General features: G+C 44.0%; 1 protein-coding gene across 9 annotated transcripts in view; it reads right to left on the reverse strand.

Moving 5' to 3' along the window:
- Positions 1 to 20,798, reverse strand: part of GABPB2 (GA binding protein transcription factor subunit beta 2) — a 51,942-nt gene that overhangs the window by 16,008 nt on the left and 15,136 nt on the right. For 4 of the 9 annotated variants that reach the window (XM_030824591.1, XM_030824586.1, XM_030824587.1 and 1 more), the window contains exons 1-5: positions 13,546 to 14,225; positions 13,326 to 13,373; positions 11,265 to 11,432; positions 7,931 to 8,125; positions 2,935 to 3,085 (exon numbers count right to left, since the gene is read on the reverse strand). In XM_030824591.1, coding sequence (XP_030680451.1) covers positions 2,935 to 3,085; positions 7,931 to 8,125; positions 11,265 to 11,432; positions 13,326 to 13,373; positions 13,546 to 13,653 — 670 coding nt within the window. In that variant the 5' untranslated portion in view covers positions 13,654 to 14,225. Of the gene's footprint in view, positions 1 to 2,934; positions 3,086 to 7,930; positions 8,126 to 11,264; positions 11,433 to 13,325; positions 13,374 to 13,545; positions 14,226 to 20,798 lie in introns of those variants that run through there. The other 5 variants (XM_030824584.1, XM_003259207.4, XM_030824585.1 and 2 more) reach the window with 5 other exon arrangements.

The raw sequence follows: 20,798 nt of genomic DNA on the forward strand, positions 1-20,798 counted from the left end.
CCACTGCACTCCAGCCTGAGTGACAGAGCAAAACTCTGTCTCAAAAAAAAAAAAAAAAAAAAAAAAAAAAGTCAGGGCCAGGCACAGTGGCTCACACTTGTAATCCCAGTACTTTGGGAGGCTAAGGCAGGTGAATTGCTTGAGCCCAGGAGTTTGAGACTAGCCTGGGCAACATAGTGAAACCCCATCTCTACTAAAAACTACAAAAAAATTAGCTGGGTGTGGTGACAGGCGCCTGTAATCCCAGGTGGCAGGCGCCTGTAATCCCAGGAGGCCGTGGCAGGTGGATCACAAGGTCAGGAGTTCGAACCAGCCTGGCCAACATGGTGAAACCCCGTCTCTACTAAAAATACAAAAATTAGCCAGGTGTGGTGGCAGGCGCCTGTAATCCCAGCTACTCGGGAGGCTGAGGCAGGAGAATCGCTTGAACCCAGGAGGCGGAGGTTGCAGTGAGCCGAGATTGGGCCACTGTGCTCCAGCCTGGGCGACAGAGCGAGACTCCGTCTCAAAAAAAAAAAAAAAAGTTGTTTTAATCAGTGTGACTGAACCAATATGAATCCAAAGGATTGTGAATGTTCTGGTAACATGTATATATAAATTTAACGTAAAGTTTTTGTATCATCCCGCTGAATGCAAAATTATTTTAAATAACTGTTGATAGCTTATAAAATGAAGATCACTATTGCCCCCTGGTGGGCATGTTGGGGTCAAACTTCGCTAAGATATGTTTTCATTTAATAGCTATTATTGAAGCCCTACTATAAAATGGACCTTGAAATACAAATTCTCAAACTCTCACAACAGCCTCATAAAGTAGGTATTATTATATCTCAATTTTGCAGATAAATAAACAAAGCGAAGTTTTCCTAGGGTCAAGCAGCTAGTCAACCAATAATTATTTGAGCACAATTCTGATTCCAAAATTCTGTGTATATCACATACATTGCTTCTTCTCTTTTACCACACTGCCTCTCAATATCAATAGCTTAGTCAAGATCTTTCTTTTGACATTATACAAACTTAACTAAGAATACTGTTATTTCAAATAAAAGAAAGAAAAAGAAACCAGTAGTCAATTGGAAAATTTATTTAAATGAGGACACAAGTTATTTCATTGTAAAACAAATATTTGTAAAAGGAGATGCTAACTGAAAGGCCAGGTGCGGTGGCTCACGCCTGTAATCCCAGCACTTTGGGAGGCCGAGGCGGGTAGATCACGAGGTCAGGAGATCGAGATCATCCTGGCTAACACAGTGAAACCCCGTCTCTAGTAAAAATACAAAAATTAGCTGGGCGTGGTGGCACATGCCTGTAGTCCCAGCTACTCAGGAGACTGAGGCAGGAGAATCGCTTGAACCTGGGAGGCAAAGGTTGCAGTGAGCCAAGATTGTGCCACTGCACTCCAGCCTGGGAAACAGAGCCTCGGAGAAAAAAATAAAAAATAAAAAATAAAGGAGATGCTGAAAAACAAACTCATTCATTCTTATTTAGATAGGAGGTTTTGTTGAAAACATGCAGGTTTCTTTCTTTTTTTTTTTTTTGAGATGAAGTTTCACTCTTGTTGCCCAGGCTGGAGCGCAATGGTGCGATCTCGGCTCACTGCAACCTCCGCCTCCCAGGTTCAAGCGATTCTCCTGCTTCAGTCTCACAAATAGCTGGGATTACAAGCACCCACCACCACACCCGGCTAATTTTTGTATATTTAGTAAAGATGGGGTTCCACCATGTTGACCAGTCTGGTCTTAAACTTCTGACTTCAGGTGATCCACCCACCTCGGCCTCCCAAAGTGCTGGGACTATAGGCGTGAGGCACCGCGCCAAGTCAAAAACATACAGGTTTCAAAAGATCAACACCAAGTAGTTTTCTCTGCTGTTTTCTTTTTATATATGCACTCAAGAACAAATCCAGACTTTTTTTTTTTTTTTTTTTTGAGACGGAGTCTTTCTCTGTCCCCCAGGCTGGAGTGCAGTGGCGTGATCTCGGCTCACTGCAAGCTCCGCCTCCCGGGTTCACGCCATTCTCCTGCCTCAGCCTCCCGAGTAGCTGGGGCTACAGGCGCCCGCCACCACGCCCGGCTAATTTTTTGTATTTTTAGTAGAGACGGGGTTTCACCGTGTTAGCCAGGATGGTCTCGATCTCCTGACCTCGTGATCCGCCCGCCTCGGCCTTCCAAAGTGCTGGGATTACAGGCTTGAGCCACCGCGCCCGGCCCAAATCCAGACTCTTATACTTTATTCAGAAAATCACATTTACCTCTTTTATATCAGTACTCCAAAAGCCACTTATGTTTATTCTGCTTTGTTACTGCTTTAAACTATTAATGTTTATTTCCCTTATGAATATCATATTGAGGCACCTTCATATTTTCATTTTTGGTCTAGGCATAACCCTTCAATAGATTAATCTGTACAATATTTTCCTTTTTTTTTTTTTCAGAGACAGGGTGTTGCTCTGTCATCCAGGCCAGAGTGCAGTGGCACAATTATAACTCACAGCAAGTCCAACTCCTGAGCTCACGAGATCCTCCCATGTCAGCCTCCTGAGTAGCTGGGACTGCAGGTATGCATCACCATGCCCACCTAATTTATTTTTAGTAGAGGATGGGGTCTTGCTATATTGCCCAGTCCAGGGTGGCCTCAAGCAATCTTCCCACCTTGGCCTCCCAAAGCATTGGGATTACAGACATGAGCCACTGTGCCCAAGCCAGAATATTTTACTTTTAACACAGTAAGTATTCCTTTGTAATCCCTATGTATGATCTTCCCTTCCCCAGAAAGAATAAGTACCTCAGCTTTAAAATCTATTACAAATCTTCTGCTTTGGCAATATTTTAATTAAGGAGTATCAGAAAGGGTATCCATTCATCTCTTGGAAAATCTAGGGTTCTGTTCATTTTTGAGTCTAAAATAAATTTCATGTTATCAGAACATTACCTGAGGTTGTTTTGGTGTTGGTTGAAGAAATAAGGCTTGCGAGGTTAACAACCTCTCCTGATGTGAAGATGAATGGAGCAGCCATAGTCACAGGGTCGGTCACAGGGTTGGCTCTCTCTGGATTAACATTCACCTGATCCTGCATTGCTTCCTATCAAACAAGGCAGGATATTTCAGTCAGAACACTTACTAGCTTTTCTTTTCTCTTTCTTTTTTTTTTTTTTTTTTTTTGAGACAGTCTCACTCTGTCACCCAGGCTGGAGTGCAGTGGCGCGATCTCGGCTCACTGCAACCTCCACCTCCTGGGTTCAGGCAATTCTCATGCCTCAGCCTCCTGAGCAGCTGGGATTACAGGCACGCACCACCACGTCCAGCTAATTTTTTGTATTTTTAGTAGAGACAGGGTTTTGCCATGTTGCCCAAGTTGGTCTAGAACTCCTGGGCTCAGGCAAATCGCCCACCTTGGCCTCCTGAAGTGGTAGGATTACAGGCTTGAGCCACCGTGCCCAGCCCAAGAACATTTATTATTCAGTTACACAGTTACTGAACAGCATATTCCACTCCCACCCCAATGCTCTATCAATCATAACTAGTTCCCATACACAATGTCCCAGGGAGATCAGAGTTCTCATTAAGACCACCATTTTTTTTCAGACCAGGCTAACAGAGTTGTTAGGTTGCTTTCCAAAGCTTGTTCCTACTTCAGGAAAGCAAAGGTGTATTATTTGCAAAAACTTCTAGACAATTCACTTAACCTCTATGAATCTTGTTTTTTTCATTTGAAAAATGAGGGAGTCAGGCCAGGCACGGTGGCTCATGCCTGTAATCCCACCATTTTGGGAGGCTGAGGCGGGTGGACCACTTGAGGTCAGGAGTTCGAGACCAGCCTGGCCAACATGGTGAAACCCTCTCTCTACTAAATACAAAAATATCAGCTGGGCATGGTGGCGGGTGCTTGTAATCCCAGCTACTCGGGAGGCTGAGGCAGGAGAACTGCTTGACCCAGGAGGCCAAGATTGCAGTGAGCCAAGATAGCATCATTATACTCCAGCCTGGGTGACAGAGTGAGACTCCGTCTCAAAAAAAGAAAAAAGAAAAATGAGAGAGTTGACCTGAATAGTCTAAAAAGTAATTTCCAGCACTAACATTTTATGATTAATTATCTACAAGTCAGTGTGCTAGCAAGAGATCCCTGTAGAGTATCTACAGAGACCAATATTCTCTAAAGTTTTGTCCAACTACTTGTTCCATTCTGCCATTGAAGAAATTCCTAAGAGAATATATAACAAGCAAATAAAGAAGTGCCAGATTTTAGGCTGGGCGCGGTGGCTCACGCTTGTAATCCCAGCACTTTGGGAGGCCGAGGCGGGCGGATCACGAGGTCAGGAGATCGAGACCACGGTGAAACCCCATCTCTACTAAAAATACAAAAAAAAATTAGCCGGGCGTGGTGGCGGGCGCCTGTAGTCTCAGCTACTCGGAGAGGCTGAGGCAGGAGAATGGCCTGAACCCGGGAGGCGGAGCTTGCAGTGAGCCGAGGTTGCGCCACTGCACTCCAGCCTGGGCGACAGAGCGAGACTCCGTCTCAAAAAAAAAAAAAAAAAAAAAAAATATATATATATATATATATATAAAAAAAAAAAAAAAAAAAAAAAGAAGTGCCAGATTTTAAAGTCTCACTCCATATGCTGTACTTTTGCTTCCAGGGATATCTGTTCAATTTTGGTGAAAAGTAGCTTATCTTTATTACTTTCAGAAGCAATTTTCTACAAACATAATCACTACTTTAAAAAGTCCAGTTATGAAAGGGCTCTAAACAAAGAATTGAAAGTTCAAGGGGCTAACCAGTCTATAGACCACCTATCAATTAAAAAAAAATACTGAAAATGCAGCAGAAATGGCTTGCTTGCTTGCTTTCTCTGTCTCTCTCTCTCTTTTTTTTTTTTTTTTTTTTTTGAGACAGAGTCCCACTCTGTCGCCCAGGATGGAGTGCAGTGGTGCGATCTCGGCTCACTGCAACCTCTGCCTCCAGGGTTCCTGCCTCAGCCTCCTAAGTAGCTGGGACTATAGGCGCACGCTGCCATGCCCGGCTAATTTCTTTTGTATTTTAGTAGAGACAGGGTTTCATCGAGTTGCCCAGGCTGGCCTCGAACTCCTGAGCTCAGGCAATCCATCCTCCTCGGCCTCCCAAAGTGTTAGGATTACAGGCATGAGCCACCACACCCATCCAGAAATTACTATTTTTCATATATAATTATCCCCTTGACTAACAGCTTCAATTGAAATAGGTTATCCATTCTTTGGATATTGTGAAATTCCTTTTCTTTTTTTTTTGAGAGTCTCACTCTGTCTCCCAGGCTGGAGTACAGTGGCACGATCTCAGCTCACTACAACCTCCGACTCCCAAGTTCAACCGATTCTCCTGCCTCCGTCTCCCAAGTAGCTGGGATTACAGGCACCCACCACCAAGCCAACTAATTCTGTATTTTTAGTAAAGATGAGGTTTCACCATGTTGGCCAGGCTGGTCTTGAACTCCTGACCTCAGGAGATTCACTCGCCTCAGCCTCCCAAAGTGCTAGGATTACAGGCGTGAGCTACCATGCCTGGCCTAAATTCCTTCTTGAATTTGCCCTTTTCCTTTATCCTCCACTAGGACATGAAGTGTTCACAGCATGATAAAATTAAAGATAGGAAATAAAATATTACAATATTACACGATAAATAGACATCTAGTAAGTGCTATGGGAGCACAGAGGAGGGAAGAGTAGTACCGCTACATGGCGAAATAGTAGCACTTCCTTGGTTCAAGTTCTCATTGGCCCTTGCCTGGCCTAATGAAAGTCACCATATAGTTATTTAGCATTAAGTGTCTCTCTCTCATCTGTGTGCCGCATTCCAAACAATCATCTTTTTAAACGAAATTTAGTCATATCAGTCCTCTATTTAAAAACTTCTATCCAAATGCATCGCCCACATAACAGTTCAAACTCCTTCACATGCTGTAAAGCATCCCTACATTTAGAATCCAGCCTAACTTTCAAGCTTAGCATCTGCCACTCCCAAACTCTACTTCCTTTGCCCATTCTCTCATCACTCAACTACTTTTTCTTGAACATTCTAGGTTCTTTCACACCTCTGTGTCTTTGATTTGCTCTTTTTCTAGCCTAGAATATAGTTTTCTCACTTCTCTGCCTACTTCAATATTCAGTTCACATTCTACTATTCCCTCCTTTGTGCTCCCATGGCACTTACTAGATATCTATTTATCATGCAATATTATAATATTTTCTTGCCTGTCTTTACTTTTATCATGCCTTGAACACTTCATGTCCTATTAATTTTTTTTTTTTTTTTAGATGGAATCCTTCTCTGTCACCCAGGCTCGAGTGCAGTGGTGCGATCTTGGCTCACTGCAACCTCTGCCTCCCAGGTTCAAGCGATTCTCCTGCTTCAGCCTCCCGAGTAGCTGGGATTACAGGCACACGCCACCATGCCCGGCTAATTTTTTTTGCATTTTTAGTAGAGACGGGATTTCACCATATTGGCCAGGCTGGTCTCGGAGTCCTGACCTCAGGTGGTCCACCTGCCTCGGCCTCCCAAAGTGTTGGGATTACAGGCGTGAGCCACCACACCTGGCCCACGTCCTGTTAATTTTTTTATCCCCTGTCCTATTGTTCCCTGATGTACAGTGCTGGCTTAAGAAATTAATGGGCAGGCTGGGCACAGTGGCTCACGCCTGTAATCCCAGCACTTTGGGAGGGCGAGGTAGGCGGATCACCTGAGGTCAGGGGTTCAAGACCAGCCTGGCCAAAATGGTGAAACCCTGTCTCTACAAAAATACAAAAATTAGCTGGGCATGATGGCAGGTGCCTGTAATCCCAGAAACTCGGGAGGCTGAGGAGGAAGAATCACTTGAATCCAAGCAGTGAGCCGAGATCGTGCCATTGCACTCCAGCCTGGGCGACAGAGTGAGACTCCAGCCTGGGCAACAGAGTGAGACTCCATCTCGGGGCGGGGGTGGGAAACAGAAATTAATGGGACACAGCCGGGCATGGTGGCTGCTTGTAATCCCAGCACTTTGGGAGGCCAAGGCAGGTGGATCGCCTGAGGTTAGGAGTTCGAGACCAGCCTGGGCAACATGGCGAAACCCTGTCTCTACTAAAAATACAAAAATAAGCTGGGCATGGTAGTGTGTGGCTATTGTCCCAGCTGCTGGGGAGGCTAAGGTGGAAGAATCCCTCAAACCCAGGAAATGGAGGCTGCAGTGAGCTGAGATCATGCCACTGCCTTCCAGCCTGGGAAACAGAGTGAGACTCTGCCTCAAAAAAAAAAAAAAAAAAAAAAATGACGAAATCGCCATAGTTAATTTTAAATTCTGAAGTGGCTTCCTTATCACTCAATATGCTTTAGAGTTTCATAGATAGTCCCCAATTTACAAGGGTTCAACTTACAATTTTTCAACTTTGCCATGGTGTGAAAGTGATCTGACTTATGATGGGGTTACACCTGCATAAACTCATCATAAACGGATCCAAAGTAACCCTATCATAAGTCAAGGAGCATCTGTATACTGTCTCACATCAGTTGATGAATATTCAGAAAACATCAAGTAACTTTTAATATTGTCCCAAGTCAAGTTTAATTAAAAAGGAAAATTTTCATGGAGAAAAAGACATTCTAAAGCCAAATAAATATTTTTGGTACTAGACACAACATGGTTCTTTAATCACCATGATTAATTCAGGGCTTTATAGAATATATATATTTAAAAATATATAAAAAATATATATATGTGTGTATACATACACACAACTGTATATATATTCTATACATATATGTGTATCTTAAAGATACTAATGACACTGAGTCACAAGACTGAGACATTAGAAGTGCTATTTTAATAAAATAGGGAAAATTCAGTTTTGATTCAACTCCTACAAAAAAATCCTTAACTTCAATTAACATACACTCTGGAGAGTATAAAAAGAACCACACCTGGAGGATGACCAAAATCTCAGCATTGTTTTTCTCCAGAGCTATGTCAAAGGCTGATTTATCAAATTTGCTGAAAGCATGGACATCAGCTCCATATTTGATAAGTAACTCTACGACATCTCGATGGTGGCGCTCTGTGGCCCAATGCAAAGCTGTCATCTTCAGCATGTCCTTGGCATTCACATCTGCACCATTCTGTCACAGAAAAGCATTTTTTTCAACAAACAGCGGTTATAGTAGCACAGGTGCAACATCCCATCATCAAATACAGAGGATTTCCATAGAGATTACGTACTCAAATCTAGATCACATTTAAGGAATATCAAAGGGAAAAACATTTCTCAAATTCTCCTAAATGCTGACAGACATAATGCTTTCAACGAGTGGGTCCTCTAAGGACATCACTGGGAAATTAAACAGATGGAAGACAAAGAGGGAAAGAACAGATTTTTGTTGCATTTATTAACAGAAAGCCAAGTGCCTGAATAAATAGGCATAAGTGCAGAGAATACCTTCAGAAACGGAAAGAAGAAAAATCAGTAAGTCTGTTTAGCCTTTAAAAAATTAGAAAAGCTTGAGTTCAGGAGTTCAAGATGAACCTGGGGAACATGGTGAAAAAACATGCCTCTACAAAAAATTCAAAACATTAGCCAGGCATAGTAGTACGTGCCTGTAGTCCCAGCTAAAGGGGAGGCTGAGGTGGGAGAATCTCTTGAGCCTGGGAGGTGGAGGCTGCACCACCGCACTCTAGCCTGGGTGACAGAGTGAGATCACTGTCTCCAAAAAAAAAAAACCATTAATAATAATAAATTGGAAAACTAGGCTGGGAGCAATGGCTCATGCCTGTAATCCCAGCACTTTGGAAGGCTGAGGATGGAAGGATCACTTGAGGCCAGGAGTCTGATACCAGCCTGGTCAACGTAGTGAGATCTCATCTGTATTTTTTAAAAAAATATGATTTAAAAAAAATGGCTGGGTGCACTGGCTCATGCCTGTAATCCCAGCACTTTGGGAGGCTGAGGCGGGTGGATCATGAGGTCAAGGGATGGAGACCATCCTGGCCAACATGGTTAAACCCCACCTCTACTAAAAATACAAAAATTAGCTGGGCGTGGTGGAGCACGCCTGTAGTCTCAGCTACTCCGGAGGCTGAGGCAGGAGAATCGCTTGAACCTGGGAGGCAGAGGTTGCAGTGAGCCAGTATTGCGCCACTGCACTCCAGCCTGGCGATAGAGCAAGACTCAGTCTCAAAAAAAAAAAAAAAAAAAAAAAATTAGAAAACTGGCTAGGCCCAGTAACCCCACACCTGTAATCCCAGTGTTGGGAGGGTGAGGCAGGAGAATTGCTTGAGGCCAGGAGTGCAAGGCCAGCCTGGGCTGGGCAATACAATGAGACCCTATTCTCTACAAAAAATAAAAACAAAAATAAATTAGCTGGGCATGGTGCTGCATGCCTGTAGTCCTCCTAGCTACTTTGGAGGCTGAGACAGTAGGATTGCTTGAACCCAGGTGTTGAAAACTGCAGTGAGCTATGATCATGCCACTGCTCTCCAGCCAGGACAAAAGAGTGAGACCCTGTCTCAAATTTAAAAAATTGTTTTAGAGCCGGGCGCGGTGGCTCACACCTATAATTCCACCACTTTGGGAGTCTGAGGTAGGCAGATCAAGGTCAGGAGTTTGAGACCAGCCTGGCCAACACAGTGAAACCCCATCTCTACTAAAAATACAAAAAAAATTAGCTGAGCATGGTGGAGGGCGCCTGTAATTCCAGCTACTTGGGAGGCTGAGGTAGCAGGATCGCTTGAACCCCGAAGGTAGAGGTTACAATGAGCCAAGATTGTGCCACTGCACTCCAGCCTGGGTGACAGTGCGAGACTTCATCTTTTTTTTTTTTGGAGACAGAGTCTCGCTCTGTTGCCCAGGCTGGAGTACAGTGGTGCCATCTCAGCTCACTGCAACCTCCGCCTCCTGGGTTCACGCCATTCTCCTGCCTCAGCCTCGCGAGTAGCTGGGACTATAGGTGCCTGCCACCACGCCCAGCTAATTTTTGTATATATATATATATATATTTTTTTTTTAGTAGAGACAGGGTTTCACCATGTTAGCCAGGATGGTCTCGATCTTCTGACCCCGTGATCCACCCACGTCGGCCTCCCAAAGTGCTGGGATTACAGGCGTGAGCCACCACGCCCGGCCTGTTGTTTTTTTTTTTTTTTAAGACGAAGTCTCACTCTTGTCCCCCAGGCTGGAGTGCGATGGCATGATCTTGGCTCACTGCAACCTCTGCCTCCCGGGTTCAAGCAATTCTCTTGCCTCAGCCTCCTGAGTAGCTGGGATTACAGGCGCCTGCCACCATGCCTAGCTAATTTTTGTATTTTTAGTAGAGATGGGGTTTCACCATGTTGGCCAGGCTGGTCTCGAACTCCTGACCTCAGGTGATCCACCTGCCTCGGCCTCCTAAAGTGCTGGGATTACAGGCGTGAGCCACCACGCCTGGCCAAGAGTTCATCTCAAAAAAAAAAAAAATTGTTTTAATAAATTAGAAAACAGTCAGGTGCAGTGACTCATGCCTGTAATCCAAGCACTTTGGGAGGCCAAGGCAGGTGGATCACCTGAGGTCAGGAGTTTGAGACCAGCCTGGGCAACATGGTGAAACCCCGTCTCTACTAAAAATACAAAAATTGGCTGGGCGTAGTGGCGGCGCCTGTAATCCCAGCTACTCGGGAGGCTGAGGCAGGAAAATCACTTCAACCCAGGAGGCGGAGGTTGTGGTGAGCAGAGATCGCGCCACTGCACTTCAGCCTGGGCCACAAGAGCAAGACTCCTTCTCAAAAATCAAACAAAAAAATAAATAAATAAATAGGAAAACAGACTCCTCATAGCCATGAAGGTTTTTTTTTTTTTTTTTGGGGATGGATTCTTGCTCTGTCATCCAGGCTGGAGTGCAGTGGCGCGATCTCGGCTCACCACAACCTCCGCCTCCCAGGTTCAAGCAATTCTCCTGCCTCAGCTTCCTGAGTAGCTGCGATTACAGTCGCGCACCACCATGTCCTGCTAATTTTTTTTTTGCTTTTTTTCAGTAGGGATGGGGTTTTACCATGTTGGTCTGGCTGGTCTCAAATTCCTGACCTTGTGATCCACCCGTCTCGGCCTCCCAAAGTGCTGGGATTACAGGCACCTGGCCTGCCATGAAGACTCCTGGAGATGCAACTTAATGCTATAAACTGTCCTAAACTTAATCCTTTCCAAGTCATTTCCTAGTACCCATTTAAGTAAGAAAACAGGAAAGTGGATGCCTTTTTTACAACATAACCTTGCCACTATTCTTGCTTTACCCGAACAAGCAGTTCCACGATGTGCGCATGTCCATCAGCTGCAGCCATGTGCAAGGGGGTCCTGTCTACTTTAGTCCGGGCATCCCTGCTAACACCTGCTCGAAGGAGTACTTCTGCTGTGGAATAATGACCATATTGAGCTGCAAGGTGGAGGGGTGATGTTCCAAGCTGTGGAAAAATAATGCTCATTGAACATCCGCTGTGTGCAGAGTCCTAGATCATTACTGGAGAGATACAAATGAACAAGCTATGGTTCTTGTCCTTCAAGAGAGAATCTGGTTGGGCAGATAAAACTGAAAAAATGCTTAAATTTACAAATTAAAGGCCAGGGGCCAGGCGCACTGGCTCACACCTGTAATCCCAGCACTTTGGGAGGCCAGGGTGGGCAGATCACCTGAGGTCAGGAGTTCAAGACCCTTCTGGCCAACATGGTGAAACCCCGTCTCTACTAAAAAATACAAAAAAAGTTAGCCAGGCATGGTGGTGGGCACCTGTAATCCCAGCTACTCAGGAGGCTGAGGCAGGGAGAATTGCTTTGAACCTGGGAGAAGGAGGTTGCAATGAGCTGAGATTGTGCCACTGCACTCCAGCCTGGGCAACAGAGTGAAACGCCATCTCAAAAAAAAAAAAAAAAAAAAAAAAATTAACATGCTAATGGACAAATAAATATACCACCAATTGAATAAGTACTAAGTATAATGGCTTTATGTCAGGTGGATTTATCAGGTAACACTCCCTAAAGGACGTGACTTTACGCAGTGTTTAGAAGGTTAAAACAAACAAAAAAAGGATCAGGGTGGATGTGGTGGCTCATGTCTGCAATCCCAGCACTCTGGGAGGTCAAGGCAGGAGGACTGCTTGAGCCCAGGAGATCAAGACCAGCCTGGGCAACATAGAGAGACCTTATCTCATAATAAATAAAAAAATAAATAAAGTAAATTTTAAAAAAGAAAAAGGGTAGAGACTAGAAAGTTACATGTGGAATTTGAGGTACAAATTTGACTGACTGGAAGAAAAGTTTTTTGCCACAGTAAAGCAGGGCAAAATGAATGACGATGAAATGAAGAGGCAATAAAAATTTAGCAATGATGTATCAACAGCAATAAGTCTGTCATCCCAGCGTAAATCTTATAAGAGTTATCTATCAACATCCACTCTGGCCAGAGATCTATTCCCTTCTTTTTGTTATGCTCTTTATTTTAAGCCTGTTTAGTTTATTCTTTGGTTTTTCATATATTCAGCCTCTCTGCCTGACTGAATTTAATTCACATTGTTCTTTCCAGGTCTATTTATAGAAATGCTAATTTCATAGGCTTCCTTTTCTTTCTTTTTGTGAAATGCTAAGAATCTGTTGGCCTCTCAATTAATCAGTCCAGAATAGAGGTCACTCATTCATTGAAATTGTTAAAATTAGGCAATGTGTACAAAATCTGTGACTGCTAAGAAAGCCCACGTTATAACTTGGACCTGTTCCTTCTGAATCTCTTTGGTCTCCAAGATGGTTGAGGCTAAATTACACCTTCCTCTTTAATGTTTTTTTAACAGTGGTAAAGGAAACAAAACAGCTAGACGACTTTGTTTTTTTTTTTGAAACAGAGTTTCCAAGCTGGAGTGCAATGGCGCAGTCTCGGCTCACTGCAACCTCCACCTCCCCAGTTCACGCGATTCTCCTGCCTCAGCCTCTCAAGTAGCTGGGATTACAGGCGTGTGCCACCATGCCCGGCTACTTTTTTGTATTTTTAGTAGAAACGGGGTTTCACCATGTTAGCAGGCTGGTCTCGAACTCCTGACCTCAGGTGATCCGCCCGCCTTGGACTCCCAAAGTGCTGCGATTATAGGCGTGAGCCACCACGCTCAGCCTAGACAATTTCTTATTAACCAGGGCATATTAGAGAAAAGGAAACAAGCAGTTTATTAGTCTAGGAATGCATTCTTATTATATTGATTTTGTTTAATTTCTAGCTAATTACAGAAGCCTATAACCCAAGTACACTCCAGAGACAGTTAAACCTTTAGAAAATACTCTAAAAAACATTATAGAAAATCACAAGTATATAATACCTTACAATTATCACCTATATATCCACAGGAGACTCTCAATTTGGAAAACTAAAAGAAAAAGAAAACCACATATTCAGATGAGACAAAGAAAATAAAACTCTTGTAAGGGATATGAGGTAGAAAGAGAGTGAAGAAAAACCAATAGTCTGTTAGCCTTTAAGAAAAATGATGGCAAAAGCATACATTGGAAATAATTAAGAGACCTCTCCTCTAGACTTACCCAGTCTGTGGTGAATGGGGCGCCGTTTGCCATCAACGTTCTCACTTCATCATCTTGGCCTTTTCTTGCTGCTTCTAGCAACCTCTTTCCCAAGTCCACCAAAGACATCTTTATGCACAGGAACAAAAGTTTTCAGGTAGCTATAACTCGAACATAAGGAAAGCTGCCAATACATTTTTTAGACGACTTCTTATATTTGAATGTATATAAGATACATCTCAAGTTGACTGTCTGGTAGGTCACTTCCTTTCTACCTCATCTAGCACAAACAATAAAATATTTGGGAATGTTTCAAGCCCCAGTACATAGTTCTATCACTTTCAATCCCCAGAACAATACTCTGGAAAAATCTGCAACATACTATGACCTTTCTAGTTTAAGGAATCGATAAAACACCATTTCATTCCCCTGAAATGAAGAAGGGTACAATATTATTTTAAGGAACATAATATAAAATAATAAAGTATGTACATTGATTTCCAGGAAGGGAGCAAGATGGATGCCCACTTGTGAAACTACTACTTGACGGAAACTATGAGAGCCCTTATTAGCAACTAACTGCTCTCTCTGGAGGTTTGTAGGTCTTTGGACAGCACAATGAAACAGGACACATCAAGGTTTCCAAATAAAACTGTATCTCTCTCTCTTTTTTTTTTTTTTTTTTTTTTGAGACTGAGTCTCGCTGTATTGCTCAGGCTGGAGTGCAGTGGTGTGATCTTGACTCAGTGCAACCTCTGCCTCCTGGGTTCAAGCAATTCTCCTGCCTCAGCCTCCTGAGTAGCTGGGATTACAGGCATCTGCCACCATGCCCGGCTAATTTTTTTATTTTTAGTAGAGATGGGGTTTCACCATGTTGGCCAGGCTGGTCTCAAACTCCTGACCTCAAGTGATCCACCCACCTCAGCCTCCCAGTGTTGGGATTACAGGCGTGAGCCACCGCGCCCGTCCCAAACTGCATCTTAATCTAGATTTTATCTTCTGACTATGGTGTAATGATATAATCACGCTTAAAATTTAAGGAGACAAAAGAGGGGTGCAGTGGCTTGGGTCAAGGTAGGAGGATTACTTGAGCTCACAAGTTTGAGACCAGCCTAGACAAAATGGCGAAACCCTGTCTCACAAAATACAAAAATTGGCTGGGTGCAGTGGCTCACGCCTGTAATCCCAGCACTTTGGGAGGCCGAGGCAGGCAGATCACCTGAGGTCAGGAGTTTGAGACCAGCCTGGCGGACATAGTGAAACCCTGTCTCTACTAAAAATACAAAAATTAGCCGGGCGTGGTGGCACATGCCTGTAGTCCCAGCTACTTGGGAGGCTGAGGCAGGACAACTGCTTGAACCTGGGAGGTGGAAGTTGCAATGAGCTGAGATCGCACCACTGCACTCCAGTCTGGGTGACAGAGCGAGACACTATCTTGAGAAAATAAAAAATATATATACAAAAAAATACAAAAATTGGCTGGGCGTGGTGGCGCATGCCTATAGTCTCAGCTACTCAGGAGGCTAAAATGGGAGGATAACTTGAGCTCAGGAGGTGGAGGTTGCAGTGACATGAGATTGCACCACTGTACTCTAGCCTGGGCGATACAGCCAGATCTTGACTCAAAAAAAAAAAAAATTAAGAACAAGTCTTTACTGATTAAACACTGATCTGGTTAGGCCAGTAGCTCAAAAAGTATGGTTTATGGACCCCTGGTGGTCCCTGATGCCTTTTTAGGGAACTGTGAGGTCAAAACTATTTTTGTTATAATACAAAAACATTATTTGCCTTTTTTCTTTTTCCATGTTTACATTAGCACTAACGGTGCAAATGCAACAGTGGGTATAACTGCTGGTGCCTTAGCATGAATCAAACTGTGCTACTGGTTATTGTATTCTTCACTGCCATGTAATCTCAAGGGAAAATTGCCAGTTCTACTTAGGAGTGTCCTGGATGACACAGTAAAAATTATTAATTTTATTAAATCTCAACACCTGAATATATGTGTTTATAATTTACGTGTGACCAAATGGGAAGTATACATAAAGCACTTTTTTTTTTTTTTTGAGACAGGGTTTCACTCTGTCACCCAGGCTGGAGTGCAGTGGACACAATCACAGCTCACTGCAGTCCTGACCTCCTGAGCTCATGGGATCCTCCCACCTCAGCTTCCCAAGTAGCTGGGACTACAAGCACGCACCACCATGCCCAGCTAATTTTTGTATTTTTTGTAGAGATGGGGATTCACAATATTGTTCAGGCTGGTCTCAAACTCCTGGGCTCAAGCAATCGACCCACCTTGGCCCCCCAATTGTTGGGATTACAGGCGTGAGCCACCACACCCGGCCTCTTCTCTACCTTTTGCCCAAATGACAATTATATTGTACCCACCATTCTGCATGATCTGTCCATAGCAATAGAATCCCAAAGTGTTGGGATTACAGGTGTGAGCCACTGTGCCTAGCCGACATAAAATACTTCTGCTGCTTAGTGAAACATGATGGTTTTCTTGAGAAAAAGCACTACAAGATTAAGTTGCAAGCTAAAATAACTGCTTTTGGCCAGGCGAGGCGGCTCACGCCTATAATCCCAGTACTTTGGGAGGCCCAGGTGGACGGATAACGAGGTCAGGAGATCAAGACTATCCTGGCTAACACGGTGAAACTCCATCTGTACTAAAAATACTATATATATATATATTGGCCGGGCGTGGTGGCAGACGCCTGTAGTCCCAGCTACTCAGGAGGCTGAGGCAGGAGAATGGCGTGAACCCTGGAGGCACAGCCTGCAGTGAGCCGAGACTGTGCCACTGCACTCCAGCCTGGGTGACAGAGCGAGACTCCATCTCAAAAAAAAAAAAAAAAAAAAACTGCTTTTATTATGGAACATCATTATTTTATTTTTGAGACAGAGTTTTGCTCTCGTCACCCAGGCTGGAGTGCAATGGCGTGATTTTGGCTCACTGCAACCTCTGCTTCCCAGGTACAAGTGATTCTCCTGCCTCAGCCTCCCAAGTATCTGGAACTACAGGCACCCACCACCATGCCTGGCTAATTTTTGTATTTTTAGTAGAGACGGGTTCTGCCATGCTGGTCAGGCTGGTCTCGAACTCCTGACCTCAGATGATCTGCCCGCCTCGGCCTCCCAAAGTGCTGGGATTACAGGCGTGAGACACCGCGCCTGGCCATTTTATTTTATTATTTTTGAGACGGGTTCTTGCTCTGTCACCCAGGCTGAAGTGCAGTGCCATGATCACAGCTCACTGCAGACTTGACCACTTAGGCTCAAGTGATTCCATCTCAGCCTTCCAAGTAGCTGAGACTACAGGCAAGTGGCACCATGCCCAGCTAATTTTTTTTTTAAATTTTTTGTAGAGACAGAGTCTGCAACATCACTTTTATATGAAGGAATGATGAATAGACCAAGGGCTCAGGTATATGGCAGGTATGTTTTTTAAAAATGAACAGCTGGCCGGGCGCGGTGGCTCACACCTGTAATCCCAACACTTTGGGAGGCAGTGGCGGGCGGATCACGAGGTCAGGAGATCAAGACCATCCTGGCTAACCTGGTGAAATCCCGTCTCTACTAAAGATACAAAAAATTAGCTAGGCGTGGTGGCGGGTACCTGTAGTCCCGCCTACTCCTCAGTCTACTCCTCCCTACTCCCTACTCCCGTCTACTCCTCAGTCTACTCGGGAGGCTGAGGCAGGAGAATGGCGTGAACCCGGGAGGCAGAGCTTGCAGTGAGCCGAGATCATGCCACTGCACTCCAGCCTGGGCGACAGAGCGAGACTCCGTATCAAAGAAAAAAAACAAAACAAAACAGCTAAGCCCAGGCGCGGTGGCTCATGCCTGTAATCCCAGCACTTTGGGAGGTCAAGGCGGGCTGATCATCTGACGTCAGGAGTTCGAGACCAGCCTGACCAACATGGAGAAATCCCGTCTCTATTAAAAATACAAAAAAAAAAAAGTTAGCCAGGCATGGTGGTGCATGCCTGTAATCCCAGCTACTCAGGAAGGCTGAGGCAGGAGAATCGCTTGAACCGGGAGGGAGGTTGTGGTGAGCCGAGATCCCACCATTGCACTCCAGCCTGAGCAACAAGAGTGAAACTCCGCCTCAAAACAAACAAACAAACAAACAAAAAAACAGCTGGGCACAGTGGCTCACGCCTGCAATTGCAGCATTTAGGGAGGCAGAAATGGGAGGACAGTTTGAGCCCAGGAGTAGGAGACTGCTCTGGGAAACACAGTATGGCCCCATTTCCACATTAAAAAATATATATATTTTTTATATATATAATAAAAACAAAAGCCTGGGCACGGTGGCTCATGCCTGTAATCTCAACACTTTGGGAGGCCGAGGGGGCTGGATCACGAGGTCAGGAGTTCAAGACCAGCATGGCCAAGATGATGAAATCCCATCTCTACTAAAAATACAAAAATTAGCCGGGCGTGGTGGCGGGCACCTGTAATGACAGCTACTCGGGAGGCTGAGGCAGAGAATTGCTTGAATCTGGGAGGTGGATTGGAGGCTGCAGTGAGCCAAGATCGCACCACTGCACTCCAGCCTGGGTGACACAGCAAGACTCTGTCTCAAAAAATAATAATAATAAATAAATGAATAAAATAAAAAATGAACAAAGTGAGCTGCCACTTCAAGGAGAACTGACAGTATATATATATATATATATGTTTTTTTTTTTTTTTTTTCTATAGAGACGGAGTCTCGCCCTGTCACCCAGGCTGGAGTGCAGTGGTGAGATCTCGGCTTACTGCCAACCTCCGCTGCCTGGGTTCAAGCAATTCTCTGCCTCAGCATTCCGAGTAGTTGGGATTACAGGGATGCGCCACCACGTCCAGCTAATTTTTCTGTACTTTTAGTAGAGACGGGTTTTCGCCATGTTGGCCAGGCTGTTCTCAAACTCCTGACCTCAGGTGATCTGCCTGCCTCAGCCTCCCAAAGTGCTGGGATTACAGGCGTGAGCCACCGCGCCCAGCCAACTGACAGTATTTATTGCCAATTATCAATTACAATTTGAGCTTTCAAGCAAAAATTAGAATTTTGGAAAATCTATAACCACCGCCATTAACTTGGTAACTTAAAAGACTTTTCTGATGAAATAAGTGGTAATATTAATGAATGTAATTTTTTGATATTGTATAATAAAATGCATCAATATTTAGATGACCTACACAATTTGGTGAATCAATGCTTTCCAAATGACCAATGTTTAACGTAATGAAATCATGCACAATTAAAACAATTCAAAGTGAAAGATCAATGGGTTTTAAGGTTACAGAATAGAAAAATTCACTGATGTGGTTTCAAATTCCTCATTGCAACTAACTTTTTCTTTCTTTTTCTTTTTTTTGAGACGGGGTCTTTTTCTGTTGCCCAGGCTAGAGTGCAGTGGTATGATCATAGCTCACTGCAGTCTTGAACTCCTGGGCTCAAGCAATCCTCCATCCTCAGTCTCTTGAGTAGCTAGGACTACAGGTACACACAACCATGCCTGACTAATTTTTTAGTTTTTTGTAGAGGTGCAGTTTTGTTATATTGCCCAGGCTGATCTCAAACTCCTGGCCTCAAGCAATCCTCCTGCCTTCGTAAACTAACTTTTAAGAAATTACCATTTGTTGGCCTGGCGCAGTGGCTCATGCCTGTAATCCCAGCACTTTGGGAGGCCGAGGTGGGCGGATCACGAGGTCAGGAGATCGAGACCATCCTGGCTAACACAGTGAAACTGCCTCTCTATTAAAAATACAAAAAAAAAAAAAAAAAAATTAGCTGGGCGTGATGGCGGGCGCCTGTAGTCCCGGCTACTCGGGAGGCTGAGGCAAGAGAATCACGTGAATCCAGGAGGCGGAGCCTGCAGTGAGCCGAGATCACACTACCACACTCCAGCCTGGGCGACAGAGTGAGACTCCATTTCAGAAAAAAAAAAAAAAAAAAAAAAGAAATTACCACTTGTCGGCCACACGCAGTGGCTCACACATGTAATCCCAGCACTTTGGGAGGCCAAAGCGGGTGGATCATCTGAGATCAGGAGTTTGAGACCAGCCTGGCTAACGTGGTGAAATCCTGTCTCCACTAAAAATACAAAAATTAGCTGGGCATGGTGGCACGTGCCTGTAGTCCCAGTTACTCGGGAGGCTGAGGCAGGAGAATCGCTTGAACCCAGGACGTAGAGGTGGTGGTGAGCCGAGATCACGCCAATGCACCCCAGTCTGGGCAACAGGGTGAGACTCCGTCTCAAAAAAAAAAAAAAAAGAAAGAAAGAAATTACCACTTGTCAAGTTTTTGTGCAGTATCAAAGAAGACTCACTGTTACCAGAAAAAGTTATTATAATACTCTTTCCTTCGACAAGTACATATTGTAACAGACAGAATGAAGTAGATATAAGAATGCAGCTGTCGATCAACAAAATTGATGGACCGCTAGCAAGACTAATAAAGAAGAAAAGAGAGAAGAATCAAATAGATGCAATAAAAAACGAAAAAGGGGATATCACCACCGATCCCACAGAAATACAATCTACCATCAGAGAATACTACAAACACCTCTATGCAAATAAACTAGAAAATCTAGAAGAAATGGATAAATTCCTCAACAAATACACCCTCCCAAGACTAAACCAGGAAGAAGTTGAATCTCTGAATAGACCAATAACAGGTTCTGAAATTGTGGCAATAATCAATAGCTTACCAACCAAAAAGAGTCCAGGACCTGATGGATTCACAGCTGAATTCTACCAGAGGTACAAGGAGGAACTGGTACCATTCCTTCTGAAACTATTCCAATCGATAGAAAAAGAGGGAATCCTCCCTAACACATTTTATGAAGCCAGCATCGTCCTGATACCAAAACCTGGCAGAGACATAACCAAAAAAGAGAATTTCAGACCAATATCCTTGATGAACATTGATGCAAAAATCCTCAATAAAATACTGGCAAACCGAATCCAGCAGCACATCAAAAAGCTTATCCACCATGATCAAGTGGGCTTCATCCCTGGGATGCAAGGCTGGTTCAACATACGCAAATCAATAAATGTAATCCAGCATATAAACAGAACCAAAGACAAAAACCACATGATTATCTCAATAGATGCAGAAAAGGCCTTTGACAAAATTCAACAACCCTTCATGCTAAAAACTCTCAATAAATTAGGTATTGATGGGACGTATCTCAAAATAATAAGAGCTATCTACGACAAACCCACAGCCAATATCATACTGAATGGGCAAAAACTGGAAGCATTCCCTCTGAAAA

This window comes from Nomascus leucogenys, chromosome 12 (genome assembly GCF_006542625.1).
Source record: "Nomascus leucogenys isolate Asia chromosome 12, Asia_NLE_v1, whole genome shotgun sequence".
NCBI classification, from domain to species: Eukaryota; Metazoa; Chordata; class Mammalia; order Primates; family Hylobatidae; genus Nomascus; species Nomascus leucogenys.